Raw genomic sequence first — 17,012 nt, 5'->3', positions numbered from 1 at the left:
CTCGACCGGACCAGGGGCGCTGTCACAGGCGATGCTCGTACGGTGTCCGGGTGCACGGGTGTCAGCCCCAGCTTTCTCCCCCCACCCCCCGACCCCAAGCCCCGTCCTCACTCGGCTTGAACTCCCGCTCCTTCCAAGGCCCCCGCCCCGGGCCCCCCGGGACGGACACGCCCTGAACGGGGGATGCTGCGCTGGAGCCGCGGCCTCTTAAAGGAGCCTGCTGCTGCCATCAGGCACGTTCCAGGCTCGTCCCTGGTCGTCCGGGCCCCGCACCTCCCTGCTGGCGGGGACCTGGAGCGATCCCACCCCCGGCCTTAAGCCGACTCTGTAGGAGCCCACTATGCTGGTCTTATAAGCTCCCTCCTATACCCTGAGACAGCAGCCCCTCAGGTGGGACCCCCCACCCCCCAGCATCGTTCCCCCTGTCAAAGGATCTTGGCCTGTCTTCTTTCCTCTGTCACAATTCCAGTTCCACACAGCTGGAATCCACTCAGCTCAATGCCCCGTCCCCTTCCAGTGTTCCTGGATGACCCCTTGTTATTATTCCAAGATTTCTCTGGACCTCCACCCCCGCACAGAGAAGCCCATCTCTTCCCTGATCCATTCCCAGAACACTCATTAGAGTCAGACATTTTTCGTGATCTCTTTCTCTCCAAGGTCACAAGATTTTCCCTACATCTTTCAGGCCAGTGGCTGTGAGACCTTGGCGAAGAGGGAAGGGAGCTCTGGGACCCAAAACTACGCGTTCTGCTCCGCACACAGATTAGTTGATTAGTCTTAAGAGGCCAGAATCCTCTCTTTAGCTGAGAGACCCAAGACCCACGGCAGAGGGAATGAGACCACTGTGTGCCTTAGTCCTACTAATCCTGTTGTCCCACTGTAGCCTGATTCTCAGGCACCAGAGGGGGGTCTCCTGGCGTAGGGGAACCAGCTACAGAAAGGTGTAGGGCCATTCTAAGAAGGCTTTGGAAAAGCGGAAACCGACAGGCTGCAGGGCAGAATTAAGGGGAAGGGAGGTGAAGGACAACCTAGGAAAAAGAAGCAGGTTCTGTGAGACGAAGGCCCGAGAGCTAGGGGCTTAGGCCAAAGGCTGAGCGGGAACTGAGACTGAGATGGGCTAGGATTTACAACTGCCCCGGCTGCCCTGAGGGGCAGAGCTTAGTGCCCTCCCGCGTCCAGGCAGGGCCCAGCCTCCCAGACTGCAGAGTCAGGAACCGACAGCCGCCTTGCACCTGGGCCAATCACAACCTTTTCTCAGAAAGAGGCGGGATCAAGGGGGTTGACTCTTCCCTTGTCCCCGCCCCTCTAGGTGAAGTAACCAGTCGCACTCCTCCTAGAGCAAGCGAGCGCAGTCGGGAATAACCAATTACGCCGCGAAACTTTTCGTGCACGTTTGACCCTGCCCCTCCACCTGCGACAAAGATGGCGCGCAAGCTCCTGGGTTCTGTAGTTTTCAAGGGACCCGAAGGCCCCCAGTCTCGAGTTCGCCCTTACCGCCCCGCCCCTAGACGCTTCCACTCTGCTAGTACGCACGCCCAGAGCCCCAGCCCTGAGGCTAGGAGACGCGGAAGGAAGGAGGCGGGGCGATATTAAAAACAAAAAACAAAAAACAAAAAACAAAAAACCACCCTCAGCTCGGAAAGCGACAGTGGATGAGTCCGCTCCTCCCAGAAGGCGGTGCTGCCTGCCCGGGCAAACCACGCGGAGGGTTGTGGGGCGGATAGCTCCCCTCCTGATGGAGACTCTTAGAGTTGGGTGGGCGGGGGACTCCATATCCCAGCATGCTCCGCGGCAGGCCCGACCGGCCGCGACTCGGGGCTTGGCCCCGGCCCTAGCTCGTCGGCGGTGTATTGGGGCGCGTGGAGGCTGCAGTCACGGTGGCGCCCGCGGAGACGGAGGAGGGAATGAGTGAAGAGGAGCAGGGCTCCGGCATTACCACGGGCTGCGGGCTGCCCAGGTGAGCCGCCTAGTACCGACCCCTGCAGGGCGCATAACTTGGCACGGTGCGGAGGGAGTAGCGTCGCGGCCCCAGCATGCACCTGGTCTGAGGGTTGTTCCCGGCAAGCACTGGGGTAGTGGGCCGTGGTTCCCGGCATGCACCCCGGCAGTGGCCACAGCCTCCAGCATTAGCTAGTTCGGGGTTGGCCCGGTTCCCAGACTGCACTGGGGCGTTGGGCTTTATGCCCCCGACATTCAGTGCATTTGGTGGGTACTGGGGACCTGGCCTGCACTGTGTCAGGGGACATGCACTTCCAAACTGCACTGGGGTACAGGATCCCTCGCCTTAACTAAGACAAGGAACAGTGCTTTCCCCGCTTGCCCTGGGGCAGTGGACCCTGCTTTCCCAGCCTGCACCTCTACTCCACACTGAACCCAGCCGGTGGCTGCCTAAGGTCCCCTGGACCCTATGTCCCCCATAGTGTGCCTGGATCTGATATGGCAGTGCTTGGCCAGGTGGGTGCAGAGAGGGGAGGTGTGATGAGGGTTTGTGCCCCTCCCCCCAGTATAGAGCAAATGCTGGCAGCCAACCCGGGCAAGACCCCGATCAGCCTTCTGCAGGAGTATGGGACCAGAATAGGGAAGACGCCCGTGTACGACCTTCTCAAAGCCGAGGGCCAAGCCCACCAGCCTAATTTCACCTTCCGGGTCACCGTTGGCGACACCAGCTGCACTGGTGAGGAAGGCTTGGGCAGCCTGGCTGGGGTGTGCATTCACAGGGCCCCATTGGCTTTATTGCTTGGAATCTATTCACAGTCCTTTTCTCCAAGACCAGTGAGGGCAGGAGAGATTTCAGGGGGAAAATCCCTGACTGGGTTACGAGCACAGGTCTGTGAGGAGGTGGGTAGGACTCGGGAGAGTTAGAGGAGCAAAGCCGCGCTGCCACAGTGACCCGGCAGATCGTTGTTATCCTGGAGGAAGAAGTAAGAGGAGATAAATCGAAATCTCAGTGCAGCATTTGGGGGGGTGAGTGCCCGCTGTGCTGGACTCTGCTCCAGGTGCTTAATCAAGTTCACACTTACCTTAAACCGTGGTCGAATCCAGTTGATGTAGGTGGTAGTATCCCCATGTTGAATCTGAGGAAACCGAGGCTCAGAGAGATTCAATGACTGGGGCAAGGTCACATGCCTAGTAGGTGGCAGAGCCAGGTTTTGCCTCTAGAGCGTGCACTCTTTCTATTTTTCCAGCCAGCTCTATTTATTGAGAGGAAAGAAAGTGCTTCCCAGAGGAAAGTAAGGCAGAGAAAGAACCTCCAGACAAAGTGTCTGACCTCAGGAGGAGTTCTGCCCGGCATGGCTTGATTTGGGGAACTCATGGAAAGATAAGGGCCCTTCATTACAGCAGTTAGCGATAACACTTCCAGTCTTGGGCAGGGGGAGGTTGGTGAGAGGGGGCTTGGTTGACTCCTTCTGGCTGTGAGGAGAGAGGCTGTGGGATGCTGGTTTCTCTTCTGTCCTTCCAGTGACCTCCAGTATTGCCCACACCCCCTCTCTCAGGTCAGGGCCCCAGCAAGAAGGCAGCCAAGCACAAGGCAGCCGAGGTGGCCCTCAAACACCTCAAAGGGGGGAGCATGCTGGAGCCGGCCCTGGAGGACAGCAGGTGAGGGAGGTACAGCCAAGGCATCCTAGAGGCTCTGTCAGGAACCAAGGCCCCTGCACCAGCCCCTCTGCCCCGTAGGCTTGGCCTCGTGACACTGAACCATGCTGACTTGACCTCTTCCTGAGAGCTTCCTCTGGAACCCGAGCAGGATGCTTCCAGGGCTCCTGCTGCTGTGAAGGATTCTGGGGGGCAATGGCCAGCCCCAGTGACGGGTTATGGCTGTGGTTTGGGGCCCAGGTTGGGGCCTGGGGAGGGGGAGGGGTGGAGGCTGAGGCTGGAGGGAGCAGCTCCCCAGCATACTTCCCCTCTCCAGCAAGATGGCATATTCCCTCTTCCACACTCAGGTTGGTGTTTGTTGCTCCCGTGGTTCTTGGGTAGGAAGAGACCCTCCTCCTGCTTTTCTTAGTCTTTTTGATCAAGTGTTTGGCAGCAAAAGATCTCAGGAGGAACTGGTGGTTGAGCTTCCCTGAGTTTTTGTCTCTAGTGGGAAGAGATTTTCTTAGGGGATGGGCAGGTCAGGAGGACCTGGGTCCCACACCCTTTATTCCCCACCCCCACCCCACGTGGGTGTGAATCAAAGGCCCCCTTCCCCTCGGGAAGTTCTTTTTCTCCCCTAGACTCTTCACTGCCTGAGGACGTGCCGGTGTTTACAGCTGCAGCGGCTGCTACTCCTGTTTCATCTGCTGTCCCAACCAGGTATCTTGTGTTTCCTGCCTGCCCTGGGGGGGCGGGAAGGGGTCCTGGCTCCTGGCCCCTAGCCCTTGTACCCAGGCTGGTCAGGCATGAGGAAGTCTGAGTGTAAACAGAGGATGGAATAGTTGGGGACCAGAGTCTGAAGAATTTGCACCAGCTGGTAAGCTCTTGAGATGGGAGGTAATTTATAATTTTTCAGTAGCCACATGGTTGATGTTAAAGGTCTTGCAGGCCCCATTTTCTTCTGAGTTGGCCACATGACGGCCCTGTGTTTGAGTCCCATCAGGTGCTTCTGGGGACTGGACATACACCCCTCTCCACCGTCGTGGCGAGGCGACAGTCAAGTGTTCCGGAAAATCGAAATGGGCCTGGGAGCTAGAGGAGACCTTGCTGGGGTGGGAGGGGCAAGAGAGCCGGCTTGACGTTTGGAGAGACAGCTGCCTGCCTGGCGGGGAGTAGGGAGATGGCAGTGGGGGAAACCAGAGCAGGGCTTAGGACTCATGGGCAGCCGCCGAAGGAGCCAGCCCCCTCAGCTTTGGCCCTGGGCCCTTTTTCCTTCAGGAGCCCCCCCATGGAGGTGCAGCCCCCTGTCTCCCCTCAGCAGTCTGAGTGCAACCCCGTTGGTGCTTTGCAGGTGTGTCCCCATCCTCATTTCCCATGCATGCCTGTCTTCCCTTGTACCAGGGGCCATGGGGGTAGCTGATGTGGGGCTGTTACCTTGTTCTGACGGCTTCTCCCACCCCTCCTTTATTCCTTCTTTAACTCCGAGGCTGAGGCTTCCAGGGTGGGAGGGGGAGAGGATGTGAGGACCCTTTTCTCACTGTCTTGTGCACCCTTGTTTCTCCCTTCCAAGGAACTGGTGGTGCAGAAAGGCTGGCGGTTGCCTGAGTACACGGTGACCCAGGAGTCTGGGCCAGCCCACCGCAAAGAGTTTACCATGACCTGCCGGGTGGAGCGTTTCATTGAGATTGGTAACTGGGCGGAAGGGAGTTCCTGTAGCTGCTGTCCATCCCGCAGCACCCCAGCCACAGCCACAGGCAGCTCCCAGCCTCTCTCTGCTTTCCTGGCGGAGACCCCCAGCTTGGCTCCTTCCTCCTAGCTTTTTCCTTGCACCCTGTCCTGCCCTCCTCTTTTGGCCGGCTAGGTTCTTGGACGCGTAGCAGGTCCTGAGCTCCTCTTTTCAGTTGACATCCCCTGAGCGGGTGGAAGCACGGCGTCTATTGGGAACCATGATTCAGCAACCCTGTCCCCCTTGCAGGCAGTGGCACTTCCAAAAAGCTGGCCAAGCGTAACGCAGCGGCCAAAATGCTGCTTCGAGTGCACACCGTGCCTCTGGATGCGCGGGAGGGGAGTGAGGTGGAGCCTGAGGACGATCACTTTTCCCTCGTGAGTGCCTTGTGGGCCGGGCCCGGGCTCCGTCCCCCACGCGGGGGCCGGGCACTGGGGGCTCGGGTCTGTGACCTGCAAGTGAGCCTCTCGGGGTCCCAGGGCTGCTTCCGCCCTTTCTCCTACCAGACCCAGGGTTTCCTGGGCCCCCTCTCGGCCTCAGCTATAGGCCTGCATGGTGAGTGCGCTGGGGGAGGGAGCTGGCCCAGGGCAGGGGCCCTGTAGGCTTCTGTTACTGGAATGAGGAAGGCTGCCTGGCCATCCGGTCCACGGTCTAATAGCTAGAGGTGGCCACACAGGGACTGACTGGGGGAGGCAATGGGAGGAAGCGTCCTTTGGGCTTTTCTCTCCTTGGACATAGGATGTCTGTTAAATGCTTGGGTCTCAGAGTCCCTGGCTGCATCCTTCTTCCTGTCCCCATCTTGTCAGGGTGTGGGCTGCCGTCTAGATGGACTTCGGAACCGGGGCCCAGGCTGCACCTGGGATTCTCTGCGGAATTCGGTGGGAGAGAAGATCCTGTCCCTGCGTAGCTGCTCCGCGGGCTCCCTGGGCGCTCTGGGCTCTGCTTGCTGCAGTGTCCTCAGCGAGCTCTCTGAGGAGCAGGCCTTCCATGTCAGCTACCTGGATATTGGTATGGCTACTGGGGGGCCGCGGGCCGGTGGGACTGGACCAGAGCAAGTATGGATGGGAGTAAGGGTTCGGGAGGGCATGGCGATGACATGGACACCCCCTTCCCGGTGCTGCCTTCCTGCCTAGCACTGCCTCCCTCTTCTCTCTTGGTCTGCAGAGGAGTTGAGCCTCAGTGGGCTCTGCCAGTGCCTGGTGGAGCTGTCCACACAGCCGGCCACCGTGTGTCACGGCTCTGCAACTACCAGGGAGGCAGCCCGAGGCGAGGCTGCGCGCCGTGCCCTGCAGTACCTCAAGATCATGGCGGGCAGCAAATAAAGGCCCGGCTGGACTCGTGGACATTCGTCCTTTGCTCCCTGCTCTTCCTGCCCCCGGCCCGTGCATCTGCCCAGCTCTGGTACCCCCTGGAGGTGCCACCTCTACCTCTGACACAGACTGCGCTGAGGAGGGCACAGGGCCAGGAACCAGGGGCCTCAGCTGGCCCGGGTTCTGTCCTCACGTAACTGGTAATGACGAAGGGGAATGAAATCGGGAGCTCTCCAGTAAGAGCCTCAAATAAACGTGCTGCTTTTTGGATTCTTAAACCCTGCTCTGTTTCCCTGAGTAGTTGGTGGCAGAGGTTAGCACCAGGTCACTTCCCCTGGTGTGCCTCCCCACTTTGCTCCCCTCAGGTCCCCATGTTTGCCTTTCCGGTGGCAGGAGGTTGGATGCACTGACCTCTGGGAACTCCATCGCCTGTTCCTGGAGAGCTTGGTTTGGCAGAGATGGAGGGGGCTGTGGTTCTTGTCTTGGGACTCCCTCCTGGCCCTCTGTCTCATACAGACAGACACGCACACTGATTCAGAAGCCAGACAGCTTTATTTGGGGGGACACGTGGCACTTTTGGGTGTGGGCCTTGCATGCAAACATCAAAGGATGGCACGTCACTTCTTCCCAAAGCGCTGAGGGGCAGCCAGGCTCCAGAATGGGGAGCTCAGCCTTTCGTTGCTCCACGAACCCCGGGTGTTTCTGCCAAACCTTAGGAGAGATCCATCCTCAGCTGTAGGCCCTTCCAGTGCCCCCCTTCTCCGCTGCCCTCCCGCCCCTCTCATTCTGGCCCTTGCCTTGCCCGTGTCCCTCTTAGACTCACCTCTGGCGCTGAAACAGGAAGGCTGGACTCCGGCTGGGTCTCTGCATGGCCTGGAGCAGGGAGCGCAAGAGTGCCCCGGGGGTCTGGGCATCCTGCAGTGGGCGGGCTCCACGGTCTTCCTCCTGTGGTACAGGGGCATCCGGGAAGGAGATGGGCTAAGGCCTTGGGCGTTTAGGTCATGAGGGGAAGGGAGTGGCTTTCAGGGGCAAGTTGAAGGAGGCTAAGGAGTCATTTTCTCAGATGTGAGGACCCAGTGACCCTGGCAGCCAGAGAGTATTTGAACCTGGAGTACAATTCTCAAGCTGAGGTACAGGAAAATGGTGACAAGGGGGTGGGCATGCTGACTTACCGTGAAGCTCTGGTCTCCTTCATCCCGGCCCCCTGGTCCTTCAGCGTGGCCCCAGTCTGTTACTAACAGCAGCAGCAGCACTGCTGCCCGTCTGGAGTCCATGCTGCCATCTGCCTTCCTTTGGCCACACCCGCCTCTTATACCTGCTGTCCCCCTGTTCCTCACCCCCGACAGCAGCCTGAGGGGGAATCTAGAGCAGGCAGTGGAAATGCACAGCTCCCTTAAGAGCCGTCTGGGACCCACCCCCCGACCCCCCCCCCCCCCCACCGCCCTGCTTTCCTCTGGCCCCCGTGGGACTTCCTGCTCTCAGCCTCCGGCCCCAGCCCCTAAGCCTGGAGTTACAGACTTTATTAGATGCATAAATCCTGTCTCCAGAGCTCAAGAAGCATCACTAATTGCAGATGCTTTGTCAGAGCCAGGCCCTGGGGGACCTTCAAGAACTCCCAATCCCTCAACAGGTTGGAGAGCAACAACTGATCACCTCCTCTTTCCTAACTTGTAGAATAAAAGCATAGAGACAGTCCTGTCCGGCTAGGCATTATGTCCTAGGAAGGAAGGAGGGAAGAGCCAGGGTCAGAGTCAGCCAGGATGACCCAGTCTCGTGACTGGAGAGGCTGCAGGAAGGGCCACGCAGCCCATTCACGCCCATGTGTACGTACGTGCCTGTTGGAGGATCAAAAATGGAATCACTACTCTGAGATTTGCCTGTGGATAGAAAAGTGAGATACAGGAGACTAAAAGGCTTCAGAGCCCCCAGAAAGTGGATATTGCTTCAGATGTCTGTAGACAGACCCCCATCTTCACTCGCACTGTTGAGGACCTTGCCTCACTTCAGCCTAGGGAGCAGTGCTCTGCAGCTGAAGCACTGCTGCCACCCTGTGGTCACAGCTCTGCATTGTCAGGCCCGGCCATTTCCTTTTTCTGGAACAGAGTTTGTTGAAGGGTAGGGTGGCTGGAGGTCCTCAGGCCCTGACCCCACCGAGTCCCAGAAAGGCAGGGGCAGGATACTGGGGTGCCCACCTCCCTCTAGTCACGCCAGCCTCTGCCTGGCTCTGGCTCTGACCTACTGGGGCAGGTGCCTAGAATGCCACCTTAGGAAAAATCAGTCACTGCCTCTCAGGCTTCGTTCCTTCAAAGTCATCTGGTACAGTTTCCCTTCTGATCCTAGAGTCCCTTCCTCAGCAGTCCCACCAGTGTGGTTCTTGATGCTGGAGAGGTGCCATGACATAAAGGGCCTGAGAATCAGACTTCGACAAAATGCTTAGCTCTCTGTAAGAAGTTTCTTCACCTAAAACATGGCAACGTTAAAAGGAACCACTTCCTACGGTGAGCATTATTTGAGATACTTTTTGTAACCCATGCAGCACAGGACCTGGCATAGAGCAGGCTTCCTCACAACGTTAGCTGTGATTGTCCTGGGTCCTGGGGAACTTGCTATCGCCTCAGTCCAGACAGAACCATCCTTGCAAGGAGCTGGCTTTCATCTCCCTGTGGCCTCCACCAGGGGTCCTGGTTTCCCTCACTCTCAGAGAACACCTCTCATCTTTCATGTTACAAGCCTTTCCCATGTTTGAGGACAGATTTCATTCTTCCTTCCTTCTTTCTTTCGTCTTTCTTTGTTCAAGGGGAAGCGTTCCCCCTTCTTTAAAGTGAGGCATCTAGAAACCAACTTATACTTAGGATAGGTAGGTGAGATCAGGTTTTGATACTCACATCTATCAATGCAGCCTAAGCTAGGGTGAACCTTTTTGTAAGCTTTGTCTCACAGCTGGTCCCAAGCATAGAACCTGACATTCATCATCACCACATCTTGTAGTTTCACCACTTCTTACATGGGAGCATCAAGTCCACGAGGAGATGGTTCTTCTGTGGGAAATGGGTCCTGCGCCGTATCAAGGTCCTTGTCCATTCTTTTTTTTTTTTTTTTTCTTTTTTTGCGGTATGCGGACCTCTCACTGTTGTGGCCTCTCCCGTTGCGGAGCACAGGCTCAGCGGCCATGGCTCACGGGCCCAGCCACTCTGCAGCATGTGGGATCTTCCCAGACCCAGGCACGAACCCGCGTCCCCTGCACTGGCAGGCGGACTCTCAACCACTGCGCCACCAGGGAAGCCCCCTTGTCCATTCTTATCTGACCAAGTTCAGAGGAACAAGGTATGAGGGTAGGTGGGGTGCTACAGAGCCGTTCCAGGGTCAGCGCCGTTTTAATCCAGCTCTTGCACTTTGCTGTGTGCCCTGGGCAAGGGTCTCAAGCTAAACCTCGGGTCATCATCAGTATCGAGGTAACTGCTCCTGTTATCAAGAGGTTTTGTGAACAGTAAATAACTTGATGAATGCAAAGCATCTAGCACTCCGCCTAGCACACAGCAGGCACACAATAAATGTTTACCCGCTGTTATTTCTCTGATCGCCAGTTACAAGTGGATCTGAGCTGAGGCTGCATTCAGGAAGGGGCTGGTCTAGCTGCTTCCTGTGTCCTGGATGGAGGTGATGGGTCTCTCCTTTGGCTAGAAGTTGGGATGGGTTAATTCTTTTAACTTGGGAAACCGTCCTCCCTTCAGTCTCATCCCCACCTCCAAAACCTCTCAATCTTGGTTTCGGTATTTGGCTTTCAGCAACTTCCTTTACTGCTCTCTGGACTCCCACGTGATCCTGACCACAATGAAGACCACCACTGCCTTTCCCGCTCCGCAGGGGAGACTGGCGCTCCCTGTCTGTGTCAGTTACACCAAACACCAGCCACAAACAGCATGTAAATCTCCCTTCTCCTATTGGAAACCCCTCAGAGGTACCCAGCTATCTCCCGGTCAAGTTCTTTAGCCTGGTCACCCTCCTCACTTGTGGTATCAAGGAAGACACAGATGCAAGGAATTAGTAGTGACTGCCCCACACCTCCCCATAGTCCCTGAGCACTACCTGTTTTTTTCTTGTAAACTATCTTGCCTGTTTCTAAATAAACTCCACCTCTCATTTCCAGACTCCCCTCCTCCCCACACACACAGAACTCATAGAATCATAGAGCACTTCTCCTTCTGTCTGCGTCTAAGTGCACTCCCCAGGCATGCTGGAAACTTCTTGAGGGTAGGGCTTATTATTTTTTAATTGCGGGGGTGGGGGACATAACACTGAAAGGTTAAGAGGCCACTTGCCTTCCACCGCCCTCCGAGCCCCATCCACGCAAAGCACACAAGTTCTCCAGTGAGGGCTCCCATGATGCCAAGGGCCCTCGTCCCTAAGGGCGGTGCACAGATCTGAGCCTTCTGTTGTGTTACGTAATTTATACAAACCACCCACCTCCCCCCTAGGCTGTGTCTTCCCCTGCATAAAAAGGAGGGATAAGAATGCCAGCTGTTTCTGTCCTAAGAAATGGGAGAGTGAAGATTGCAGACATGAAAGCCCAATGAATTCCCAGAAAGAATGGACAATGGGACTTGTAGATCAGAGTATTGAAACATCAGACGGAACAGCGCTTCTCTTGACAGTTTAATGTTATATTTGCAGCATAAATAAGGCACAATATATGTCAGGGCAAGGGAGGGGGGAGAAGGCATGGCTGGGGGATAACTGCTATGTGGCAAGGGGGAAGGAGGAGGGACGGTCAGGGAGAATAGAGCGAAGCCTCTGCCTCAGCCCCGTCCCAGGAGACTGTGAGAGCCTGCTCACAGGGATCATGCTGAAGTGCGTGGAGGGGAAAGGGAGAAGACAGTTTCATAACAAAACAGCCTGTAGCACTGCATCCTCCCACCTGTCAAAGTCCACCACTGGGGACTGGGGAAACCCAGACCCAGAGTCAAGTTCCTTGATGACATGGAGAGGTGTTGCTACATGTCAAGATATACAGATGAACAGAGATATAACCATAGGCACACACAGCTTTTCAACAGATACCATGTCAGGAGGCTGTAGCCTCCACTGTTGGGGCTGAAGGCTCATCTCCCTGCCTGAAAGGTGTGTGTTGGGGGTGGGGTGAGTGGGAGAACAGGACAGCCGGTCCTTCCTGTAACAAAGAACATGGAGTGACCAGTCTGCAAGGGAATATGGGACAACTCCTGTCCAGACCCACGCAGGGCAGGTTTTAGGAGTAAGCAGAGGAAGACAAACCTAGATTTTGAGATGAGTGCCGTTGTTGTTGTTTTAATGGGAGTGGAGGGAGGGACTGGAGGAAATGGAAAAACATGCTAGTGCTAAGGCAGAGGATGGTACTTAAAATATCCTTGATACCCTGTAAGAATTTCCCAGCTTGCCCCTAAGGCAGTGGTTCTCAAGCTTTAGTGTGTGTTAGAATCACATCGAGTGCTTGTTAGAGCCCATCCCGAGTTTCTGATTCAGTATGTCTGGGATGGGGCCTGAATGTGCATTTCTAACAAGTTCCCAGATGATGGTCCTGCTGGTCCTGGACTACATTCTGAGAACCACTGCCCTAAGGGAAAGTCGATGAAACTAGTGCTCAAAGCCATTTCTTACAGCTAAATCTTCACTCACCAGTAGTTGACGCTGATGAGATAGCTCTGTGCTACCAGCCCCCATTAAAAAGAGAAACCCTAGCAGCTACAATACAAACCTGCATCTACAGAGGATGTAAGCTGCCTTAAGCTGCCCTGCTCTCCCCAGCCTTTTCTCATTCCAGGGAAGAACTTTACCCCAAAGAGACACGAATGAACTGGTATGGAGGGTGGGAGTGTTGGCTAGCAACCGCCTACACTCATCCCTGCTGGGTCACCACCCTGGGATGGTGAGGATTTATGTCTGTGTGCACTTGTACTATGAAGGGAATGATTAGGGTTGTGGGAGGCTGAAGTAGGATGGGGGGCCTCTCATCTGCCTTAGGATCCTCACCTGTCCTGCTCTTCCCTCCGCCCCAGTCAAACAAAAGTCTAAAGAAAGCAGAAAGAGCATATCAACAAAGGCATATGTGATACAGCTAGGAGGACTGGATTCTAAACAGACTGGTTATGACATTAAAAAAAAAAAAGTGTACATTTCCTTCCTGTGTATACAATGTACATTAATGAAAAATAATGATTTGGGGATGGGAAGGAAAGAAAAGGGAACTTTGTGGGGAAGAGCTGTCTTAGGGCTAGCACCTTTAAAGGAGCCTCTCAGTGTGAGCAAACGGGGGACTTAGGAACCAGAGGAGGAATATTTTGGTGTCTACTTGGTGGTTCAGGCTGTAGATGGGGCGCGGTTAGGGTTAAGCACCCTGTCTACCAGGATGGGTGGTGCTGGAGGGCAGTAAGTCAGCAAAGGAACTGGAACAACGGAACAGGCACAGGGAAGGCAGCAAAATGAGGTTCAGTTAGGCCATCTCCTCTTTTACTGCCACCGAGAGTGTACACAGTCTAGGACTTCGGGCCAAGGAGAGGAGCAGGGGCCAAAGGAAGCCAGATTTGGGTGTACGGCCAACAGGGAAAGATGAAGTAAAGGAGGCTGTACTCTTTCTAGTCCTTCCTAATAGTGTGGGAGGCTTTCAGACTTTTCAACTCTAAGAAAGCTTTCTTTTAAGACAATGCGACAGTGCTCGCTTCGGCAGCACATATACTAAGACAATGGGGCATTAAGTCTGTGGACCAGAAGACCTGGTTCTGGCCCCTTTCTCTATGGCCTTGGGTCTCTAGCTGCTGTGTCCTTGGAGTGAAGTGGGAGGCCTGAGTCCTGTGTTCACTTAGAAGAGTCCTAAGGCATCCACATTCCCAGTCCCTTTTAGAAAGTGTCTTCCCTTAGGCCCCTAGAAAGGCCATGTTCCTTAAAAAGAGCTAAGTGACACCCTCCATGATGTTCTGGTCCAAAGGAGTCTGGAGGGCAAGGAGCAGGGGAGAGTGGCCACACAACTGGCTGCAGTAACAAGGTAAATGTCATTCCCCTTGACTACAGGAGAGACTTCAGGGCAAGCAATCGCTCTGCCTTCTTAGTGAGACTAAGGACCAAATGAAGAGCTGTCTGGGGTGGGGGAGGTCCTGTCGTTGTTCCTTCCTCATTTCACTGCTGCTTTACTACTAAGGTTCTGCCAATGCCTCTCGGTTAGGTCCCCAATACTAACTTCCCACTGATGAAATAAGGACTCAAGAGAATTAGACATGGGGATTAAGAAACTAAATAAGACCCTCTACATAAATTAGCCATCCTACACAGGGACAGACTGGCAGGACTCAAACTTCCTCCAAGGCCAAGCAGTGAGGCAGGGCATGTGTGCAGCGACAAACTGATTCTTAACTTGAAAAACACATGACTGAAGGGGGAAGAAAAACAGTCAAGGGTCTTATGAAGGCTCCTTAGGAGCCATAAATGCAGTCAAGCTTTAGGGCAAGGCTACAAGTGGGAAATAAAGATAACAAAAAATGAAACACAACTAAGGCAGGAGAAAATCCCAGGGAGCAGCCATCTAAAGGAAAAGTCCTGAGCACAAGTTATGGCTGTGAAGTTTTAAAGGCAAGTGGAGTCCCTGGAGGTGGTAACCTGCATCCTGACCATCTGCCGCACCATTTGCTAGTCTGAGTCACCTCAGGGGCTGTTCCTGTTGGGTCCTGGGTGGGGGAGGATGAGAAAACCATGTTTTCTCTCCTTTCTCTTCACCAGGTGTGGCTTCTTCAACACCAGCTCTGAAAAGCAGGAGGGGAAATTAAAAACAAATGCAGTAGAACATGTCCTCTAACTGGCTCACCAGTTTATCAGTCTGAGGAGATGGGAATCTCGTAGCTTAGAACATTTCCTCATTCCTCTGTGATAGCCAATTTTGGAAGATAAAATAAGAAAGGAAGCTGGCAGTCACTCTGTATGCATGTATAAGATGGAGGTAGGAGAGAGAGAGAAAAGGACATTATTGGCTTGGGCAGATGGCAGAAAGTGGCTCTGGGACAATTGGAAGGGCTTCATAGTGAAGGGCTATTAAAGCTGACCTATCTATCCACAGGCCTCTGGCTTTGGACTGCTTCCTATGGCCTTGGTAGAAATTGCATAGTTCAGAGCCAAAGGAAGATGAGGAGTCTGAATGGGGAAGAAAGAGGGACAAGAGGGATGAATTTCCCCCCCTGCAACACAACTTTTCAAAGTAAGAATGGCTGAGAGCAACAGTCACCAATTTCCCAGGCAGGTCAGACTCTTCAACGAGCAGGGCTCTTCTGCTGACATCAGTGCTCCACCTTCCCTTCCCGTGCCTCCCCCCACCCTAACTTATACTCAAGAAAACCCACTCAGGACCTCGGCTATGATGCCTCAGGGTCCTGGGGCGTAGACTATGGAGAAGCATTGCATCCAGGGGGCAGAGAGAAGAAAAGAGCCAAAGAAACGCTATAGAACCAGAGAGACCTAGTGGCTAGGCTTGGAGCCTAGTGAAAGAGAGTGAAGGTAGATCCAGTAAGGACCAGTTGTGAATATCAGAACCTCACTCAGAAAAGAAGACAGATGTGTGAGACTGAGAGATGGGGGGGCGAAGGGAGGTGAGGGAGCACAAGAATCCCCTACAGGACAGCTTCCAGAGGGCTGCATCAGAACTAATTACAGAAGAGAGACAGAGGCAGGAATGCAGGCAGGGGCACGAAGAGGGAGAGGCAGGAGTGGAAAGATGACCAAAAGCAATCTGTATGCTTTGGCTAGTAAACTCTTGTAAAACATAAAAGAATCAATCTAGTAACTTGATGGAACAAGCTTTAAACTACATTGTTCCTGCCTGTCCTGATGATTAGAACTGAAGGAGGATGGAGTGGGGGATGGGAAGGGAACCAGCCAGTCAGATCCTGGGCTCTTTCCCTTTTCACTACCAAGCAGTATCTAATAAGGCCACAAGATGAGGTTGCCAAGGCTTAATGGGAGGTGGAAAAGACCCCACCACTAGACTGGGAAAACTCAAGACATAAAATGAGGTACCCAAATAGCTCTGGAAATAAATGAGAAAGGACTAGACCGTTTGAGGTTTCATTTCTGTTTTTGTTTTGGTGGCAAGTAGGGAGGACTAAAGTTTATGGAAGAGCTGGGAAATACTGCTACTTCATACATCAAAGGAAACCTTACATTCTCCATAAGTGAATGTTTTAACTAGAATTTACAGAGGGGGAGAAAGGCATAAATAAGCAGCTACTGGGAGACAAAGTCCTGAGTCCATGGGGTGGCTAGGGATGGGTCAGCCATTGATATGCCATCAACTCTAGCCTCCCTCTACCTAGTAGGAGTGGCATGCTGCTAAGAATCAAGAAGGTAATAGCCATGGCTTGGTGGAAAGAGAGGGAACTGAGAAACCGAAACCTAGAAGTACAAGGGTTAGTGTTAAAAGAGACAGGTACACGTGCATGGGCAGGGATGATTGTTCGGACCATCGGGAAAGGCCTTTGGCTGTGGGTACATCAGAAACTTCCCCCTTGGGGTATGATCTATGTGGCTCTGGGGCTTGGAGGCTCCTAGTACAGGTGTCAACGTGAATGACCATGTGAGAAAAGCCCCACATCTGACCATTACTCACAACACACAATTTCCCCCCCACACTGCCATGTCCAAGGCAGATGGGAGAGGATAAGATGACATCTCTCTTGGCTCTCGGGCGGGCGAGCTCTGGCTGGGGACCTCTCCACCAGGGGAGGCATCATCTGCCCGCAGACTGAGACTGTGGGGTCATGATCACATGCGACTGTATGGGCATGCTCAGTTCTGTCCTTTGGCTGGCCATCTGAGTGAGGACTGAGGTGGCCACAGCTTCAGCTGCAGAGCGAACGCTGAGGCCATTGCTCGGGGCTGTTGCTGAGCTGTGCTGAATCACAGGGGCTGGAGAACCCGTTGGCTCTGAGCTTTCCTTGGGGCTTTCTGCCAGGAAGGAGGGCAAAAAGCAGAGAGCAAGTGGTTAGAAAACAGAATGGGGAAATAGGCAGAACTACCTTTTGCCAAAATTCTAAAGGAGCCCAAAGGAAAATGAAGCCCATGTTTTTAGGGGGGAAAACTTCCCAGAATCTTGGCTTCTAAGCCATAAATGGGCTAGGAAACTGGAAGTTGTGAGAAGAGAAGCAAGCTAGGCCAAAATTAACCCATCTATCCCAATAAAGCAAACCCCCAACATGTTAATTACACTGCCTGGCTTCTAGGTCTCTGCACAGTTCATTACCCTTATTGGAACACACTTCCTCTTATTCATGTCTTTGAAGGTGATTTAAAATGGATCTCTTTTTAGCTATCCTCTCTTATTAATGCTCACAACATTGCAATCATTCTATTATTTTTAATATTCCTTTAGCATGTAGTTGTACCATAGGTAA

The 17,012-nt window shown here is 54.0% G+C and overlaps 3 protein-coding genes across 7 annotated transcripts in view; 1 reads left to right on the top strand and 2 right to left on the bottom strand.

The window, feature by feature from the left end:
* The first annotated feature begins 1,573 nt into the window (after positions 1–1,573).
* On the top strand, positions 1,574–6,887 carry TARBP2 (TARBP2 subunit of RISC loading complex). 2 transcript variants are annotated; one of them, XM_032646641.1, is made up of 9 exons: positions 1,574–1,957; positions 2,505–2,674; positions 3,495–3,597; positions 4,198–4,293; positions 4,852–4,924; positions 5,144–5,261; positions 5,549–5,676; positions 6,106–6,307; positions 6,464–6,887. In XM_032646641.1, exons 1-9 carry the CDS (start codon positions 1,905–1,907, stop codon positions 6,619–6,621), a joined length of 1,101 nt encoding a protein of 366 aa, XP_032502532.1. In that variant the 5' UTR covers positions 1,574–1,904; the 3' UTR covers positions 6,622–6,887. The 2 variants fall into 2 exon arrangements, with proteins under 2 accessions (XP_032502532.1, XP_032502533.1); XM_032646642.1 differs by lacking the exon at positions 1,574–1,957 and adding an exon at positions 2,083–2,205.
* Positions 6,888–7,142: 255 nt separating this feature from the next.
* Positions 7,143–8,006, bottom strand: NPFF (neuropeptide FF-amide peptide precursor). The gene is given in 3 exon segments (XM_032644962.1): positions 7,143–7,320; positions 7,433–7,583; positions 7,586–8,006. Coding segments are annotated over 3 exon segments (543 nt in total). The 5' UTR covers positions 7,884–8,006; the 3' UTR covers positions 7,143–7,226.
* A 4,689-nt stretch (positions 8,007–12,695) lies between these two features.
* Positions 12,696–17,012, bottom strand: part of LOC116760294 (cyclic AMP-dependent transcription factor ATF-7) — an 89,643-nt gene continuing 85,326 nt past the window's right edge. For 2 of the 4 annotated variants that reach the window (XM_032644958.1, XM_032644961.1), the window contains one exon: positions 12,696–16,566. In XM_032644958.1, the coding sequence (XP_032500849.1) occupies positions 16,349–16,566 (218 nt within the window). In that variant the 3' untranslated portion in view covers positions 12,696–16,348. The remainder of the gene's footprint in view (positions 16,567–17,012) is intronic. The other 2 variants (XM_032644959.1, XM_032644960.1) reach the window with 1 other exon arrangement.

Source organism: Phocoena sinus, chromosome 10 (genome assembly GCF_008692025.1).
Source record: "Phocoena sinus isolate mPhoSin1 chromosome 10, mPhoSin1.pri, whole genome shotgun sequence".
Classification (NCBI taxonomy): Eukaryota; Metazoa; Chordata; class Mammalia; order Artiodactyla; family Phocoenidae; genus Phocoena; species Phocoena sinus.
This window is presented reverse-complemented; position numbering and strand designations above follow the sequence as displayed.

Coding starts and splice junctions, on each gene's coding strand:
- TARBP2 (XM_032646641.1), top strand. CDS start 1,905: ATGAGTGAAGAGGAGCAGGGCTCCGGCATTACCACGGGCTGCGGGCTG. Junction 4,294..4,851: donor TCATCTGCTGTCCCAACCAG/GTATCTTGTGTT, acceptor TTTTTCCTTCAG/GAGCCCCCCCATGGAGGTGC. Junction 5,262..5,548: donor GGAGCGTTTCATTGAGATTG/GTAACTGGGCGG, acceptor TCCCCCTTGCAG/GCAGTGGCACTTCCAAAAAG.